Genomic DNA, 20,081 nt, shown 5'->3' on the forward strand with positions numbered 1-20,081 from the left:
AGCGCATCGACTGTCTTCTTCTACCGGCGAATCGGCGCTCTCCGCTTTGTTTAGTCTACTCACTGCAGCCGCCAATGTCGGGGATGATGCATTACATCTTAAATGGTGTTGTGAGACTCGCGTTGAGGAAGGAGTCTGATTAGCGGGAGAACATTTACGCTGAGTTAACTATGGCAAACGATCTCTTCAGAAAACATTTCGGGAAACATTTATGTAACTGTTGCCTTATAAAATTGACAAGTACAATCATTGGCACGTTGTTAGATGTGGTTGTAGGCCATTGTATTCCCATGCAATTAAAACCAGAGCTGAATTGTATTATTGGCATATGTTTTCTCATTCCCCTGTTAAATGGTTTGATATTCTAAAGTAAGTTGTTTTTTATTTGCTCCTTCCTCAACGCGAGTCTCACAACACCATTTAAGATGTAATGCATCATCCCCGACATGGGCGGCAGCAGTGAGTAGACTAAACAAAGCGGAGAGCGCCGATTCGCCGGTAGAAGAAGACAGTCGATGCGCTGTGGATATAAAACATTTAAGTGTACAAATTTGCCCTTTATTTGAAAGGTGGGGGACTACAAACTGTAGCGCTTTAGGAGAAAAGGCTTTCATCTTTCCAACGATGTGTTTACTTTGGTGAGTAACGAAACGGTTTTGTCTGTAGAGTCGGACGACCGGGCCGATGAAGCGCTTTCATAGGCAAATTGCATTGAGAGTAACAGGGCGTTATACGTAGGATATCACCCTGGACCAGGTCTAGGCTAGGCCTATAGCCTAATTTCGGCCTTTTATCAGATAGGCTAAAATCGAACAAAACTCTTTGAAAATAAATATAGCCTACTTAAATAAAGTGTAAGAATTTACAACGTGCATAGGCTCATTTCCATTCGATATTAATAGGCCTATGCATTTTCGCCATTTTCGACTCAAGCTCCGTACCTAGATCAGGCTCCCTCGCTTGCTATGGTGGCCCACTAGCCTATAGGCTGTTTTTTCATCGCATAGGCCTACTAGCCAATAGCCTACACATAACAGAACAACATAAATAGGCCTATTCGTTTTTCTATATTCAAAAGGAATCATGATATATGGACATTTAATTTTAGCCTATTGTAGGCCTAATACAATTAGGGGGAATTATTTTGTCTGGACATTATGACCGGAGAGATTTTAATATATCGGACTTCAACAGATTTTTCCGGACAAAAAACGGTTATTACCGGCTAACGGAAGCCCTGCTACAGGTATACAAATAAAGTTTGATTTGATCTGATCACATGCTCCGACCCCGGCCTCTTACCCGCACCACAGCTCTGGCTGGTGGGATAGAGGGGACGGCAGATTACTGGTCTGCGTGTCCCCCCACGTAGCCAGCAGGACGATGCTCTGACCATCTGGACACCCAGCCGGGATGCTGTTACTGCTGCTACAACTTTGACATTTATGAATGTAATAATGTAATGCATCTGTTCGTCGGCCCACCAAGTCCTTCCGGACGGTGACGGTGTTGGCGAGGTTTAGGGGGAAGGGTTACCCAGAATCATGCCTCCACTCAGCAATGGAAACGGTAAACGAAACAGACAGAAACCAGCTGTTTAACAAGAAAAATAAAACCAAAAGAGGCCACTCCATACATTGTCTTAACTTATGATCAGGGCTGAAAATTAACACCTGCCCGGCCAAATGCAGGTAAAATTTCCAATTGGCGACTAGATTTCGGAAGGCTATCTGAAAAAAATATATACTTGGCCAGTCGATTTTTTCATCTACAGTCCCCTTGGCAGGTGACTCACTGTGAGCCAAAAAGTTAATTTTGACCCCTGCTTATGATCCTTCCAGTTCTGTTATCAAGTCCACTGTCATGAAATGAATACTGGCATATTCTGTCATCTGACAAAACACTCCACAACAGCTTTCAACACCCCCCTCTGTTTACTTACAAGCCGGTGACCAATTTAAGAGACCGCCCGCTGATTCATACTCAAGACCTAGGACATTCATTTGGTCATTTCCCCTGCAGATCTTGCACCTCATGCAATAATATGGTAAAACAGATAAATTCAATGACACACACAGGCAAGGAATACAAGATTAGATCCCTCATCACTTGTAATACAACCTATGTCATCTAACCGAAGACTTGGTACCCATGAGACTGTTACTGTTAAATGTGAATGCTTTTGGATCAATCAGTTAAAGACCATATTCCTGACTGGTTTGAATGAGGAATTCAATATGACCCCGTTTTTTTAAGTGATCTATCACAATTTCAATTTTTTTTGTCAACTATTCAGCCTGATCTGATTTATGAACGGTGTTAACATGCTTACAGTGACAGCTATAGCTGTTTTGACATGTACTTTTTAATTGTATTTTTTTTAATTATTTTTTTATAATTGTTACTAATTGTGTGATCTTGTACTTCACGACTGTGGACATTGAATGTACTTGAGAGGGCGCTGCTGGCCTCTTCCTGTTATTGTGTGTGCCTGTGCTGTTCCAGCCCGCAGACTGCAATCAGATACACCTGTGAGGAGACCACACCCTATTTCAAGCCTAGGCAATTGTCAATCACTCATATACACTGATGAAGGCCGGATGGCCGGAAACGTTGTGTGGCCTAATAATGTAGTCAAGATCTTCTTTTCTTGGTGTTAGCGCCATTAGCATTCGGGTGGTTTGGCTCAGGCTTAGGGGTGTACTTCATGTTCTAACTTCCTTCAGTGGAGGAGATTTGGTTCTCCTTTCACAGTGTAAACAGCCTTGTGGATCCTCTTTCTGGCCTGTAAATGTCATCATGTTGTAGCTCGAAATGAGAAGTGGTTTTTCAAACTTTAGGAAAGTATACAGTAGGTGGGGTTTTTGCTGGTGTAACTTGCCTGTTGGCTGTTGACTGTATTATTTGGTCAGAGCATTCTTCACATCGAAGTAGCCCAGCCTCAGCTGTCGTTAGGCTTCCTTTCTGCAGTAAGATAATCCGACCTAGTGGGGAAAATTAATTCTAGCTTCTCCATGACATTCGCAGATGGGCAAAAACTTTATTAAAGCACCAAAATCCTGAGAATCTTTGGCATGTTTAATAGGTTAGGCCTAGTCCTATGAGCGTGTGGCATGCTTGCTTGTGGGAATGTGTGGTGGAGTGTTTTTCTAAACCAGGCCTTAGAGTGATCCCACCGCCCTCAGATTGCGTAACCTTCCGTGCTATGGGGCTGCAGAGTTTGTGTTCCCGTGTGCGTGGATGAGATGATTGCAAACAGTCTGTCCTCCAGACAGCCAGGACCCTGAGGCCCAGGGTAGGGAGAGATAAGGGGTGGGCTAGATCCAGCTGCCTGCAGGATGTGTGGAGGAAGAAAGGGTAGATTATTGATCTAGACGACAAAAGCTTGTGTTACCTCTGCACTTTGAATTCCAAAGTGGGGTTGCTGAGCTCATAGTGGCTGGCTGGCAGCCTAGATAACAGACAAGGTTTCTGAGACAGCGAGAGAGTAGTAGCACCTATTACTCCACTCTCACATCAGCAATAATAATATTGACTTTTGTCACGCGGTCTGCACTTCAGTATCTATAGCACACAGATAATATTATTTTGTTACTCACCGAAGTAAAGACAGTTTTCGAACGGTAAAAGCCTTTTTCTCAGGTGGCTTCACTTGCAGACCCCCCCTCACACGCACACACACCTCTTATAAAAAGCACTTTGAGTGGCATGAGTCGATGGTGCGGTGAATGGTTCCTAACAGGGCGGTATACCAGGACTTAGGTTAAGGTAAGCCTGTCTATTTTGGTGGGTTAGGGTTAATCTGTCTATTTGAGTTGGGCGGATATGAAGAGGAGGTGTTGTTGATAGAAAATCAATCCAAATGGAGCATGCTGTCAGCACCCTGGCTGGGCTCCCTGGCCCGGGGCTGTTCTGTGGGTGAGGCAGCCGGGGACTCTGGGTTTTCTTGCCTGCACTGTTGAATCCAGCATTACCCGACTAGGGAGGTATAACACTGAATTGATTGAAGGCCTGTGATTGTGTGTTGGTGTGAATTTGTATATTGGCCAGGGTGTACTGTGGTTCTTTCTTGGTTAGGTTTCTGTGCCGTCTGTCTTCAATGAGGAGGGATGTGCCTGGGCATGACTAGCCAGGCATACAACAGCATGCAGGCTCACACGCAAACACACACTCACTCACATACTCTCTCACGCACACACAGGGAACATTCCCTCTTTGAATGTGTCCAGACAAATCAAATTCCTGTAAGGATACCTGCAGACGCTGTGGTTCACCAAACAGTGTTTTGTTTTTCTTATCTGCTGCATGTTTCATTTTTTATTTATTGGTTTATTTATCAGGGACAACGCACACAAATCAACAGTCAAGCTGCATATGAGCCAGAGTTAGCTTTAAAGCTTGTTTTCATCTGTTGTCCCTAGCCAGGTGTTTAAAAGGCAACCTACAATTAAAAGTAATACATAAATAAAAACCTGTAAGGCTGAATGTGTGTAATGTGTTAAGCTTGTTTGTCTAGAATACCAAAAGGTTCAAGTCAGGTGTGTGTGTGAGTGATGCAGAGGCATGACTGTTTCATGAGCATCATCTCTTCCTCCAGCAGAACAATAGAACAGCTCCCTTTCCATGGAAATTAGCTGGCGTGTGACACCATGACAGACACACCCTCACCCCCTCCCCCGGCGCCCCTCCCCTGACCTCAACAGCAGCCTCCTCTGTCAACCCGTACGAGGGTGTGGAGGGAGGCTGGCTTGGGGAGATTAGAGACTGGTTACGTTCAGTGGGACCCAGTTCTGTCGGCAGGCTTAGCCACTGAGCGGTGCTGGATGTGTGTTAAAGCTCCTTCTAGAATCACCCATCAAGCACATGTGCAACACAGATCCACAGCTCCAGGGTGGCCCTGCTTCTGGCCTGTTTTCTGATAAAGAAGACACAAAGATGCTAATGTCAGGATGCAGTGGGTTAGGGTCAGTATTAGATCAGGCTAGCCTTGGTGGGTCAAGTCTCAGTTGCACTCCCAAACAGACGCGTTTGTGGACAGCTGCAGACACCACGGACGCGTAGGGGTTCTGTTTATACTACGTCTACATTTACTACTACTGTCCGCTTGGAGGACGCGGCGGTTGGTGCTCCGGATAGAGTAGAGGAGGCGCGGTCACAAAAAATGTGATGCACACGGATGTCCGCGGATACAGATAGCTTTATTTAACCCCGAAGGGCAATTCAGTTTCTACAGTCCACCAACTACATTTACACATTCATACTGCACAATCATCATCAGTGACAGAGGAAACACGATAAATGGCATGGTAAAGTTAGGCAGAGAGCAGAAGAAAATATTCAATAAAGTTCATATTAGATCAGGCTATAGTGGGTTAGGGCCAGTGTTGGGCTCGTTACTCAAAAAATGTAATATATTACTTATTACTCATTACCCTTTTTAAAAGTAATATCGTTACTTTACTTATTACTCCCAGCCAAAAGTAACTAGTTACTTATGTAATATATTACTTTCCATATTGACTACCTTTTGCAGCGTGCTCATCACGGTCCGGTTCTCTTTCCACCAACTTCATGTTGCTGTGTTGGCGTAGCAAATGTTTCAGGAGATTTGAGGTGGTGTTTCTGGCACAAGAAAGAGTCTTAGTAGAACTTACACACAGTTTACACTTGACAACATTCTTGTTGTCTTTCAGTTCCAGGAAATCGAAATAGTGTGCCTATTTCCAGCCATGGAATGTTAACGTCGTCATGTTCAAATAGCTCCGCTCGCTCGCTGCTTGCCTGGTTATAATGTGACGGGACGTGATATGAGCGGAACGTTCTTCAATCTGAAATCAAAACTTTATTTCACCCTTTGTAAAACGAAAATAAATAAACAGAGCAGGCCTATGACAAAAGTAATGCAGTAGCGAGCTTTCTGGGGGCAAGTAACTGTAATATTATTACTGAAATGTGATTAGTAACTCGCTACACCCCTCGTTACTGGAAAAAGTAATACTATTACTGTAGCGCGTTACTAGTAACGCGTTACTGCCCAACACTGGTTAGGGCTAGTATTAAATGCTAATGTCAGGTTACACTGGGTTAGGGTTAGCTTCATTGGTGATAATGGGGAGCTGAACTGTGCTGTCGCTAGCATTTGTCTGTGTCTGTCTATACCAGCCTCAGGCAATCGGGCCCTCTGCCTAGATCAGCCACGGATGTGTTGGATTAATTCCTCTTGGGAATGATTTGTCAACTACACACACAGGAATTGATGTTTTCCAGCCAGCTGGAGGGGAGTGATTTAAAGGCGACACATGGGAATCAATGATGTGTAGTTAGTCGTGCTGCCATGAAAGGTTCCTTCGGGCCTTTTAAACACCGCATGTTACTTTCTGGAGGAGGCGTGCGCGACGCGCTAGCCAGGAAAGGCGCTTGCGTAACGTGCTATTGAGTTTCCGTGTTTACGTTACGCCCCTACGAGAGGAACAGAGCCCAGAGCAAAAGCCCAGGAGGGTCCAGCTCAGGGGGCCAATCTCCTGGACGATAGTGCCGTTGTTTTGGAGATGTGGACACGCTCTTGGGTGTGGGGGGGTTAAGGGCTCTCACTACACACAGTTTAGACGAATAGTACATACACACACACAGCTGTCCCTCAAATGGTAGGGGCTGAATTGTGTGCTCATGCATTTATTTCAGTTTTAGACGCTAATTTTTATACGCGGGGGGGGGGGGGGTAGTAGTGGGAGGAGTCGAGTAATTAGTCAGGTGTGTTTATTTGTGGGATGCCTTTGATAGAGAATGTTGGGTTGGAGTGGTACGAGTTCACGAGCCGAGAAAAGTCGTGAGGGGTGTTCCAGTTAAAACTGTGAGTAGTATCACGTGAATCACGACTTCCCGAGCCAAATGGATTGCAGCACGACTCTTCTGGGAGAGAGAGGGGGAGGTGGGGTGAGAGTCCCATTTGGTGTGTGTGATTTAGACGCCTTTCAGAAGTAAGAGAGATGGCTTGATCACACAGGTAGTGTTTCCGTAGGGGGCGGTATTTGATAGTGACACACTGACTGACTCATAATACTCGAGGTTCATGCTTATTCAGATGCTGCAAAGCTGCTCAAATTGAGTGGATTACGTTCAATTTGATGAGGCGTGTGTACACTAGGTATGCAGGCTAATCCTATCCCAATATCTGGTGTACTGTAGGCAATGCACCCACCGCCATGGTGAACTACATGGAAATGTTAGTTGACGAACTCTCCTGTCAAGACTGAATAGATAGATCTTAACCTCTCTCCCTCCCTCCCTCTCTCTCTCTTTCTTCCAGGCACTGATATCTCAGTAGGGGAGGAGGTGGCCATTAAGCTGGAATGTGTGAAGACAAAGCACCCACAGCTCCACATCGAGAGCAAGATCTACAAGATGATGCAGGGAGGAGGTGCGCTACTCAACACCGCTACTCAACACCACTACCACCACTCCTATTCCATTTTCACCATATGTCTGACATCACACACACTTCTAACTCCTTCACAATACATCTGACATCACACGCACTGCTACTTTCTTCATCCACACTGAAGGTCTACACTTGACATCACTTCCCTACAGAGTGTTCTGTACACCCCCTCTCATAGTACTGCACACCACACGCTGCTCACTCTACCACTATACACACAGACACCCTGCTCACCCTACCACACACGCACGCACACACCCTGCTCACCCTACCACACACACACACACCCTGCTCACCCTACCACACACACAGACACCCTGCTCACCCTACCACACACGCACGCACACACCCTGCTCACCCTACCACACACACACACACCCTGCTCACCCTACCACACACACAGACACCCTGCTCACCCTACCACACACACACACACACCCTGCTCACCCTACCACACACACGCACACACACACCCTGCTCACCCTACCACACACACACACACCCTGCTCACCCTACCACACACACGCACACACACACCCTGCTCACCCTACCACACACACACACACACCCTGCTCACCCTACCACACACACACACCCTGCTCACCCTACCACACACACACACACCCTGCTCACCCTACCACACACACACACACCCTGCTCACCCTACCACACACACACACACACACACCCTGCTCACCCTACCCCACACACACACACCCTGCTCACCCTACCACACACACACACCCTGCTCACCCTACCACACACACTGCTCACCCTACCACACACACAGACACCCTGCTCACCCTACCACACACACACACCCTGCTCACCCTACCACACACACACACCCTGCTCACCCTACCACACACACACACACCCTGCTCACCCTACCATTAGGGATGCGCATCGAAAACCAGTTCTGGTTGAGAACCGGTTCCCAGTGAATTGATTCCTTGGAATCGTTGGGCAAAATCCTTAACGATTCCGCTATCGATTCCTGCCGTTGCTGCGCATGCGCGATGACGTCGCACGCACGCTGCATTGTTTTGTTTTATTAGACCGCGGTAGATGGAGGCCAGCAACATGTCGTCTAGTCATAAACGTTCGAAAGTGTGGTTACATTTCACGCGACAAGATAACAACACGGACACTTAAAATGCTTGCAAAAAACGTATATCATCAAAGGGGGAAAATACTACAAATATGCAAAAACATTTGGCCACACAGCATGCGATAACTTTGCAGGAATGTCCCGTTTTTGATGCGCTCCGGAGTGACGACAGCAGCGCAGCTAACGTTAGTGTAGTCGAAAGTAAACTCCTCCAGAGTCCCTGTCTATTGTGTTAGTGCCATTTGTTTAATTGTGTAAACCAGCTTTCACTATATGAATAATCTCCATTTCCATCCATGTAATTTAGATGATGCCATTCAGAGTCAGGCTGGTGGCAGTCAGTCTGGGTCAGAGGCTACTTCTTGTAGAAGTAGTAGAATTGTTAATTCTCCATACAGTTTGATGGTTACAGACCTACTCAGTTACATTTGGACTTCACTTGATTGTATTTGTTGCCGGTTGCCGCTACTAGTTTTATTTTTGTCAGCTCAGCTCATATACCCACACACACGCTACGCTCTGCGACCTCAGGGCGACTGGTTGCCCCGTCACTCCGAGGCTCCTGCGGTCGATCGACACCGTCACGGCTCTTCTCTGTCCTGGTCCCGCAGTGGTGGAATGAACTGCCCACTGATGTCAGGACAGCAGAGTCGCTGCCCATCTTTCGTCGCAGGCTCAAAACTCATCTCTTCAAGAAGCACTACAACAATCCTCCCGCCTAAGCACTTATTGTATGTTATTGTATTATATTATATTGACTGTACTTTAGATTGCTATTCTTGCACTTTGCCTTCAGCACTAGATTATGATCTTAGTCACTTGTTTTAGAGAGAAAATGCACTTGTGAGTTCTGGCAAGTAGTAGTACATTGGCTCTTCCTACGTTAAATGCAATTATTGTTAGTCGCTTTGGATAAAAGCGTCTGCTAAATGACTGTAATGTAAATACCCTTTTTAAATGGAAGGAGCATTGTAATTTCTACTAGTAACATGTTAGACTGTTATTGGATTTAAAATTCAACAGAATGATTCATGTTTAATTTATGTTTTTCTATAGAAAAAAATTATTTATTTTTAATTCAAGGTGAATACACCTTAAAAAAAACACAAAAAAAGCAACAGCTGCCACCACTCTAATCCCAACTGACACTCCTAGACATGGTCCGCTTCAGACAGCTCTATCGCGAATACTATAAATGTTACAGCTTATATATTAACACCATAGGAATCCTGATAACTCTATGTATATGTCTGTGTAGCTTAAACTGTAGCCATGGCGACAAGTTAGAAAAAGGGTAAAAATGCAAAATTAGCAGCTCAAAAGTTAGTGCGGCACCATATGTTTCAATTGGGAGCGCAGTTGCCGAACAAATCGTCATACCTCAAAAATGGTAAGTCACACAGCTTAGATACTTACATTGTACGAATCAGCACAGTTGTGTGAATGTTTTGATGTATAATATGTGTGTGAGCTTTCAAAACTGTAGGAGTGCCAGCAGTTTACAAAATGTGTGAATATTTTCAAAGAAACAGCTGCCACCACTCTAAAAATATGATACTGAACATTCCACCAGCAGTTTCAATGGCACAATAATTACTATTAAAAGTTAAATTACAAAAAAACGATTAAAAATATCAAAAATCTGAATACATCCGGGAAACGGCTAAAGACGATGAACATTTGAAAGTTCTAGCACAAAGTATGAAGTAGTAGTTAAGGGCCAAAAAACTGTGGAGAACAATAAGTAAGAAAGAAAGAAATAGTGGGAATATTACAAGTTGGGCTAGCTTCTACAAGCTAGCCCACCTAATAAACCTGTTTGTACTGTTTTGCCCAATGAGAATCGATAAGAGAATCGATAAGGAATCAGATCGATAAGCAGAATCGGAAATGGAATCGGAATCGCTAAAATCTTATCAATATCCCTACCTACCATACACACACACACACACACCTTGCTCATCCTACCACTATACATGCACACCCTGCTCACCCTACCATACACACACACACACATCTTGCTCACCCTACCACTATACACACACACCCTGCTCACCCTACCACACACACACTGCTCACCCTACCATAAACATACCATCCCCATACAAGGGCTCGAGCTTAAAGTCCCAGTTAACCAAAATCCGAGATTTGCTTGAAAACACATTCTATGTGTTAGTGATGCATTGCTGATAACATGTAAAAATGGGATGAACCATGTGTAGTACTGAATTGTGAAGTTAGACCAGTTTTGTGTTTTTGACCAGTTTTGATTTCTGGATTTTCTGGGCGGGCTTAAAACGGTACCGGATGACGTAGAGCGGTGTTCTTAGCATATCCCTGCCCTAACACTATATAAAGCTAGAACGGATTTGAATCTTCGGTTCTCCTGCTCAATCTTGAGTCTAGAATTAGCTAGTTTTATCCAACAGTCTAGAATTAGCTAGTTTTTCTTAGTTAGCAATGCCTATGCATAAAACTAAACGAAAATGCATCCTTCCTGGATGCCAGCAGGAATGGGATGATAAGGTCTGCTTCTTTCACTCCCGAGTAAAGCTGAAATGAGAAGCAAATGGTTAGCATTTTTGAAGAGCCATGGTGTTACAGAGTCTGTCACCGCTAGCGCCCGCCTCTGCAGCAAACATTTCACTCCCGAAAGCTTCTGCAATTATAATATGAGGCTTTTGGGTTTCACGGACTCACGACTGGTCCTGGTGAATTCGGCGGAGCCAACCATCTCCCTCCACGGCCTCCATTCTCCTCCTGTCGCATCAACCTTTGGTGCCGACACCGCTGCCTTGTGTGCTTATAGCTTATTAACGTTATAACGTTAGCTAGGTAACGTAAGCAATAGGAAAATACACTGCTACGTTAATATAAAAAATATGTCTTGACATGTATGTGGTAATGTCAGCTATGATGAATTATGTAATCTTAGGAGGAATTATAGCTAACATTAGCTATGTAGCTTGTTTCAGATGGGAGTGTGTATATCACCTTAGTCTAGCTAACAGCTAGCAGCACCGACCAGGCGACCACCCACCAAATAACGTTACGGATGATATATTATGACTATAAGCGTTAACTATACAGAAACTGCCTGCCATATTTGTGGCACCTGATGTGCGTATGGGTTCACCGGTAATGGCAACAATATATTTGTCCAGCGGGAGACCGGGAGGCGGGAGCGAGGGGGATGGTTAGGTAGACCAGCTGCAGCTGGAGAAAGACGCACCCTCTCCCAGTGAAGCGGTGCTCGGCGGCTACTGGCTGAACATTCCAGTTCTGTTGGATATGTTGCGGGAAAGTTGAAGCCGAGTGCTCGTCGGGACAGACTCATCCACTCTCGTTGGCAATGTTATGTGTGAGAATAATTATTCTCACACATAACATAACATTGCCAACGAGAGTGGATGAGTCTGTCCCGATTATCAACTCTGGTAGTGTACGCTTCTTCGCGCTATCAGCGCTGTTCAAGCCAGTGACTAAAAGGTACATTTTAAACAACTTTTTCCATTGATCCCAAGGGACGACAGGATCGCCTGGGAGGGATAGGAATGGGTCCGGAGGTGGCAGGGAGAAAATAGGGACAGACTCATACATTCCTCGTTGCCTGTTTTTGTATTTTGCATCTAAGGGCAGTAACACTGGCGCGTTGGTATAGAGTAGCTACAGTTTTACCTGTGTTTGTCAGGAGCTAGGTTAGGAGGAAGCAGCTGTGCGTTTGATTCATTAGACAAGTGTAATTTCAACTCCTCTCTCCTGTTTTCACAAAGCTGTGCCTTCCTACCACAAAAGAGACGGCGTGCCAGTGTGACTATGCAGACCAGAGAACGGTACTATTTGACAGGTTCTTCCCTCCACACCCCCTCCCCGCGCAATTGGGTGTGGCTTCGGTGCCTTCAGCAGACACGCCCCCACGGTCTCAGACCAGAGAATGCTGCTGATTTTTAACCGATTTTGAAGCCTTATTTTATATACTTAGCGACATTTTTAATCACTCAGATTTGGCTGGGTGGTTAATGACATGTTTTCCTGTGGTGTGTGAAGCTCATAACAAAAAATTGAACTGGGTTAACCTGGACTTTAAGGACGTCTCGTCGTCCCTGGGCCAATAAAAATAGGATCGGGGATGATATAAAATAATTTCTGGACGAATTTTGGGACGAGTTGAAAAAAAGTTTTTGCATGTCGGTTAAAAATAGTTGGCTACACAATTCATGATTGATTCTTTGGGTCTTAAGTTGAACTGTGTATTTGAAATGGTTTCGATGCTGCGCTTTCTCACTCCAACTCTCCGACAGCCAGTTGAAACAAACGCGCACTGCAGTGCCCACATAGCTCCTCCTCTCCTCTCTCTCTCAATTCACTCACGTCAGTCGTCTTGTCGCTCCGCTTGTCTCATTCATATACGGAGCAGTGCAGCATTTCATAGAGGTTGCAATTCCAAACTATACATCCATGTTCCAGACTGTTGTACGATAGCTTCTACAAGCAACCAAGCTAACTAACGTACCAGCTTGCTTACTAGTTTATCTCCTAGCCAACCTAGCGTAACTAGCTAGCTTCTGTGATCGCAGCAATGTAACTATAACCCCTCAATAGCCGTGATTTTCAACTCGGCTATTTTTTTTTTGTTTTGTTCCAGTATTTTGTTTTTTTCTTCTGCGCCTCGTATACTGATTTCGCGAGCTCATGCTTCACTCCGTGGCACACGTCAGAGTACTTCTGCACAGCGGCACAGCTAAAGAGAAAATTGAGGATAGATTTCATATCCAACCAAAATACTAGGCTTGTGTATCAAATGAAAAAGACAAACTGAGGACACAATACTGTTTAGTTCTAGTTTTTTTGTAAAGCCTAGTTTTTATTTTTATTTCAGTTAACTAAAATGTTTTTCACACCTAGTTTTAGTTTTTTAGTTAGTTTTCGTTAACTATATAATAACCTTGAGGTCCGGGCAACACTGGTTTAAACTGCATAGGAAATGCCATCCACACCTCCCTTTGTGATAGTTTGCTTTACTCAAGTTCATTCCTCACTATGCTGAAAAGGCAATATGATGCCCCAGTGCCATAGAGCCCTCACACAATAAGTATTATTGTTTACTCAGTCACTTTCTCATCTTTTATTTAGGCTATATCATATGACTATCGTAATGTGAACCCTGTATCGACAAGTACATGGTATCGTGCACTGAGTGTATCATCCCATCCCTAGTTTGATTCTCAAGATCTTGTGGGTGAGGAATAGCCTACTACTGTATGCATGGGATGACCCCCAGACCCCCACTTGGGTGGTACTCCAAGACTTTCTTCAAGGTTCGTAGTTCTGTGATAATGTAGAAAAACAATGATTTTAAATTCGAGACAGTCCACATCCATTTCGGTACAGCTTAGATTGTATTTCAGGACGGTTCTGAGAGGATGGTGAAAAAAGTTAGATAAGAGCCCTACCCACACATCCATTGTTTATTAAGCATGGCTTTGGCTGCTGCCATCTGAAACGTACTGCTGTTTGTGTGTACAAGTCATAGGAGAGTGCTAGGGTCTTAATTAGCTGAGTCGTAGTGCTAGTCTTAATTAGCTGAGTCATATCATAGGAGAGTGCTTGGGTCTTGTTATGTTATGTTATGTTATTTTTATTTATAATGCGCCCCCTGGTCCAGGAGATCTTTGATGTAAGCTGGGGCGAGACCATTGAGGGCTTTGAAGACATACGTGAGGATCTTGAATTTCACTCTGCGCTTCACTAGGAGCCAGTGAAGGGAGGAGAGGACAGGAGAAATGTGTTCCCTCATCTTAGTGCCTGTCACCAGCCTGGCAGCGGCATTTTGGACTAGCTGCATGCTGTGGATGGTCTTGTCGGTGACCCCGGCATAGAGGGCATTACAATAGTCCAGTCTGTAGAAGATGAGCATTAGTACGACACTCCGTAGGTCGCTGGAGGAGAGGAAGGACTTGATTTTGGATACTGCGCAGTTGGAAAAAACAGGATTGCACCACAGATCTCACTTGCTTGTCAAACTTGAGGTCTGTGTCAAATATGACCCCAAGGTTTCTGACGTGGGATTTTTCAAGGGTGGACACACTTCCTAGATTATTTCTGATCTGACTGATCGAGGTGGAGTTGCCGATCAGAAGGATTTCACTCTTGGTGTCATTGAGCTGCAGGAAGTTTTGTGACATCCACTCCTTTATGTCCCGCAAGCAGTCCTTCAGACGGTCCAGCCCAGAGGGATCGTCTGCCCTGAGTGGAAGATAGATTTGAGTATCGTCTGCGTAGCAATGGAAGGAAATCTTATGGCGATGAATGACTTGGCTGAGGGACAGCATGTAGATGGAGAAAAGGATGGGACCCAGTATTGAGCCCTGAGGGACCCCGCAGGTGAGGTTGACACGGCAGGATGAATGGTTGGCTATATTCACTGAAAAGGTCCTGTTGTTGAGGTAGGACTTGAACCAGGACAGGGCTGTGTTGGTGGTGCCAACCCCCTGTTGGAGGCGGTCGAGGAGGATGGTGTGATCTATAGTATCAAAAGCTGCACTGAGGTCCAGGAGAACCAGTGCAGCACATTTCCCTGAGTCAACGATGAGGAGTAGGTCGTTTAACACCTTCAAGAGGGCAGACTCGGTGCTGTGGCCGGCCCTAAATCCGGACTGAAATTTCTCCAGTATGTTGTTGTGTTGGAGATACGGCTGCAGCTGACTGAGGACAGCCTTTTCTAACAGCTTTGACAGAAATGGTAATTTTGAGATGGGTCTGTAGTTGCTGGGGATAGTGGGATCTAGGCTGGCTTTCTTAAGAAGGGGCTGGACCACCGCTTCTTTTAGGCATGATGGAACGATACCTGTGGCCAGGGAGCAGTTGATGATGGACAGGATGTGAGGACCAACTGCCTCAAAAACCTCCTTAAGGAGGGGGGCAGGGACGGGGTCCTGAGGGGACGTGGCTGGTCTCAAAGCGGCGGCCATCCTGGAGAGGGATGAGAGGGAGATGGAGCTGAACACGGAGAAGGTGGATGAGCATCTCAGAGTAACAGCTAGGTCCCGGGTGGAGGGTGGGATGTTTTTTCTGATGTTGTCGACCTTTTCTGAGAAAAAGGACAGAAACTCATCACACTTTGTAGGGGATGCATCCTGGATAGCAGTAGTAGGAGGGCAAACAACAGAATTGATGGTTCTGAATACAATTCTGGTGTTTGGAGCATTTGCAATTAGACTAGCAAAGTACTTGGCTCTCTCTGCTTTAACCACCCTGTGGTAGCTCTTCTGTCTGTCCCTCAGTATTTCAAGAGAGACCTGCAGGCCATCTTTCTTCCACCTCTGCTCAGCCTGTCTCCATGCTCTCCTCTGCTCTGGTGGTCTCATTTAGCCAGGCCACAGTCTTGGGTTTGGGCTTTTTCATCTTGAGAGGGGCAATAGAGTCCAGAACAGAACGGCAGGTGGAGTTGAACACGGACATAAGCTCCTCTGGGTCTGATGACAGCACCTCACCTGCCCTGGTGTTTTGGGCGGCAGCAAAAGCAGAGGAAAACTTAGCAGGTGTCTGGGCGCTGATAAACCGTGAGAGGCGTGCAGGACATTGGATGTTAGTGGAGGGCTGAGACAGAGAGGATTGAAAGACCACAGCATAATGGTCACAGTCAGTATGGGCTGGCATGGTTTCCACATTGCTGACAGGGAGATTGACAGAGAGGACAAGATCTAAGGTGTGACCTTTTTTATGGGTTGAGACGGAAACATGTTGGGTGAGACCAAAAGAGTATCAGGTCCATAAATTCTCCCTCAAAGCTCCTTGTGGGATTATCAACGTGGATGTTGAAGTCTCCCAAGATCAGCACTCTGTCATGGCTGGGAATGATTTCACTGAGGAAGTCTGAGAATTGAGTTGTAAAATTCTTACTCTCTTTGAAAGACTTGCTGTCCGTTGGGCGGAAGTTGGTCAGAACCAGGAGGGGGTCAGACATGCCCACTTTTACCAGAAGAGCTTCAAAACTGGAGTATGTGAGGCAGTTCAACACAGAACAGCTGTATTTGACCTTGTGCATGAAGGCCACGCCCCCTCCAGTCTTTCCGCGTCTTGGGTTGCTGTGGTAACTCCAGCCAGCTGGGCACAGTTCATTGAGAGAAGAATAATCCCCAGGGACTTGCCGTGATTGCGAAGAATTCCAGTTGTTGTTTGGAAATTAACTCAGACAGAACGGATGTTTTCTCCTTAACCGATCTGGCATTGAGAAGCCCGACTTTCACCGTAACTTCACTCGCAGACGAGGTAGGTGTTCTTGCCGGCAAACGCTGGGTTCGGGGCTGGATGGGAACGGGCGGTGACAGATGGATTGTCTTTCGAGAAAGTTTCACCGCTCTACCCGCACGGTGTCCTCGGCGTCTACCTCCACCTCTCCGGTGAATCCGTCGGTCAGTTAAGTTAACGTTACTCCAGGGCCCGAAAGGAATAACAAAGGTAGGCAATAGGTGGTTATTCGCCTGTGTTTGTTGATCCTCGCACCAAACAAGGTTTTCCTCCATTGAGGCACGGATGTCAAAAAGCGCTCTCCGATCATAACTGTAAATGATCAGGTTTGATTGCAAGATACTTTGACACAGTAAAACGAACAGATTAACATGAAACGCCAGGAATTGGAGTGAGTGGCTTGCTGCTGTCGGGCATAGCGCCGCCATCATCATCACAGTCTTAATTAACTGAGTCATATTGCTAGGGTCTTAATTAGCTGAGTCATAGGAGAGTGCTAAGGTTTTAATTAGCCGAGTCAAAGGAGAATGCTAGGGTCTTAATTGGCTGAGTCGCTTGCCCTGCCCTGCTCTCTGCTCATGGGGTCACACACGTACAGACACATTTCACCTCCTCCAGGTCTACACAACTGCGCGTGTGTGCGTGAGAGAGAACACGTGCCCCTCTCCCCCAGGACTCTGGCAGTCTGCCAACAGCTGTTGGCCTGTTTCATGGTCCCCTGTATGTGTGTCTTCTCCTTTGTGTGTATGTATTGTCTGTGTGTTTGTTCTTCTGGTCTCTACACAGCGCCTAGCCCTGTCCTAGACCTGGTCTCTACACAGCGCCTAGCCCTGTCCTAGACCTGGTCTCTACACAGCACCTAGCCCTGTCCTAGACCTGGTCTCTACACAGAGCCTAGCCCTGTCCTAGACCTGGTCTCTACACAGCGCCTAGCCCTGTCCTAGACCTGGGCCGTGTCCGAATTGCATACTACTTGCTATATAGTAGGCGAGATGCAGCATGCTGCATCAAAACTGTGCATACTGTATTTCGCCTACTATATAGTAGGTACTATATAGTAGGCGAAATCGGCGAAAAAATGGGCGTAAATGTAGCATAGTCCAGAGCATACTGTTCCGGAAGTCGAGAGGTGATACGTCACTGGGCTGTGAGAAAAATAAAAAAAGATGGCGAACGAAGAGATCTCCGGGACCGCAGCGGGAGTTTTCAAATGTAAGTATTGACTTAATTTGTCGATGGAAAAAATATTTTTCCGGACATATATCTTAGTTATAACGACACAGAGCTACAAATGCAGTTTTGTGTATATAGGTGGGGTAGAAATGACATTTCGAAAAAGAACGTCATGATAGCTAGCTGCTCTTATTGATCTCTGGTGGACGTTACGTTAGCTCGCTAGCCCAGCCAACGTTAATAGGCTGCTAACGTTACAGGTGTTCAGACGGCTCTTGCTCAAAACTTATTAATGTCATAGCTTAAATGTTATTATAGCTAGAATCAAGACAGAGTAACATTTCCATGTAATATGACCATGATTGCTTAAGAAATGTATAAGAAATGTCGAAATTGTGATGAGTTGTTAAATGGCTAACCTAAGCCACCGAGCCTAACGTTACTTGAAGTTGTTTAAACAATTGTCTGTTCATTCCGTGATTTAAACGAGTTCAACTGTTCATATATCATATATTAGTATTCATTGTCCCATAATACTTCTGGATGTATTACAGGGACCAACGACCACACCAGGGACGATGATCCTCTGGAGGACGGCTGCATGGGTGGCCCCCATCGCCTCTTCCAAGACCCCGTACCACTTCCACGAAGCGGCTGTGGCCTCCCCTCCCTCTGTGCTGACCCCAGTTCTGGGGCTCTTTAGGTCCTATGAGGTTAGATAACAGTTTTCTAGTGTCATACAAACTGTGAGTCCCTATCAATATATTTGCTATCATGTAGCCTGTAGATCAAAATCACCTTGTACATGACTACAAGGTTCTCTGTGTGCTTTATCCAGGCTGTCTCCGTCGTCCCCTGCAGCCCAGCTTCTAAGATGTAGGTCCTACATAAATCAATATTCAAAGTAAACAGACCGCTGGATTGCTTCTGAACAACAATGCATACGTTAGTTAACTTACTCCAAGCCTTTCAGCGTGGTGTTTCTCTTCCCCGTAAACAGGGAAGAGTTGGCCGTCCTCCAGAGGGAGGACCGGCTGATGTTGAACGGGGGAGAGAGAAGGCAGAGATGAAGGCTGAGTGGAGGGAGGAAAGGGGGTTGTTTAAGGAGAGGGAGGACCGGCTGATGTTGCTTCTAGAAGCCTCAGTCAAAAAAAACTGTTTTATCTTGTTCCATTATTGTTTTTGTTATTTTTTATTAAATGTATTTTCTTGAATTAAATTGGTGTTTGTGTGTCATTCCTTGTAATGTATTCCCAGTCAAAGAACAAATGTCACTATACCTAAAACCAGTCATTAGAGTAAAAGAACATTCCTAATGGACATTGTAGTTTGCAATTAGGCATAAAAGACGGAACACACATGTTGGTTCACAATGCTTCATTGGAATTATTCAGAGACGGTTATGAAAGCATCACTGTTTAATGTTGACTAACGACTACTTGATAAGGGAGTTACATGTCCAAAGCGCTCTGCGTGTTGTGTTAAGACCTTCCAAGTTACTGTACATGACCTGTACACATATCAAGACAATGTGTCTGATGTGTAGATATTACACTTTGTTGAAATGTTAATACATCAAGAAGTAACCTTTACATGTATAATGGAAGAAACACAACCATAAACATTTCTTGGATATTTTTATTACACAATGGTCTTCAAATATACTTTTGACTTGTTTATATTTGGTCAGATCATTAGCTTTCCTTGCAAAAGGTACTGACAGAAGAACGCTGATCTGTTGTCTCCCCCTAAAATACTTAAACTGATTACTATGTACAGTGTTACACATACATTTAAATACAAATACATTTAAACAAATGCCTCAAGGCTGCCTATAACCAACTGATCGGTGTTTAAAGCCTCAAGGCTGTCTATAAGGAACAAGGCAAAGCACACTCATGAACTGATAGACTGACTACTTATGGCAGGATGGGGTAGTCGTGCTCACCAAGAGCTGCGATCCAGGCAGCTTGTGCTGGTGCTGATGCTGCCGCTGCGAGACACTTTCTGAGGCCATCTCCAAGGTTGGGATGATCTGCAGCAGCAGGACCATGGCCACCATCAAGGTCTTCAACCTTTAAATGGTTAAATGCAATTAGGCCTACTGTA

The 20,081-nt window shown here is 45.3% G+C and overlaps 1 protein-coding gene across 2 annotated transcripts in view; it reads left to right on the forward strand.

The window, feature by feature from the left end:
- Positions 1-20,081, forward strand: part of LOC311308835 (casein kinase I) — a 41,217-nt gene that overhangs the window by 6,255 nt on the left and 14,881 nt on the right. For both annotated transcript variants that reach the window (XM_084437900.1, XM_084437899.1), the window contains exon 2: positions 7,307-7,417. In XM_084437900.1, the coding sequence (XP_084294026.1) occupies positions 7,307-7,417 (111 nt within the window). The remainder of the gene's footprint in view (positions 1-7,306; positions 7,418-20,081) is intronic.

Source organism: Borostomias antarcticus (genome assembly GCF_949987555.1).
Source record: "Borostomias antarcticus genome assembly, chromosome: 5".
NCBI classification, from domain to species: domain Eukaryota; kingdom Metazoa; phylum Chordata; class Actinopteri; order Stomiiformes; family Stomiidae; genus Borostomias; species Borostomias antarcticus.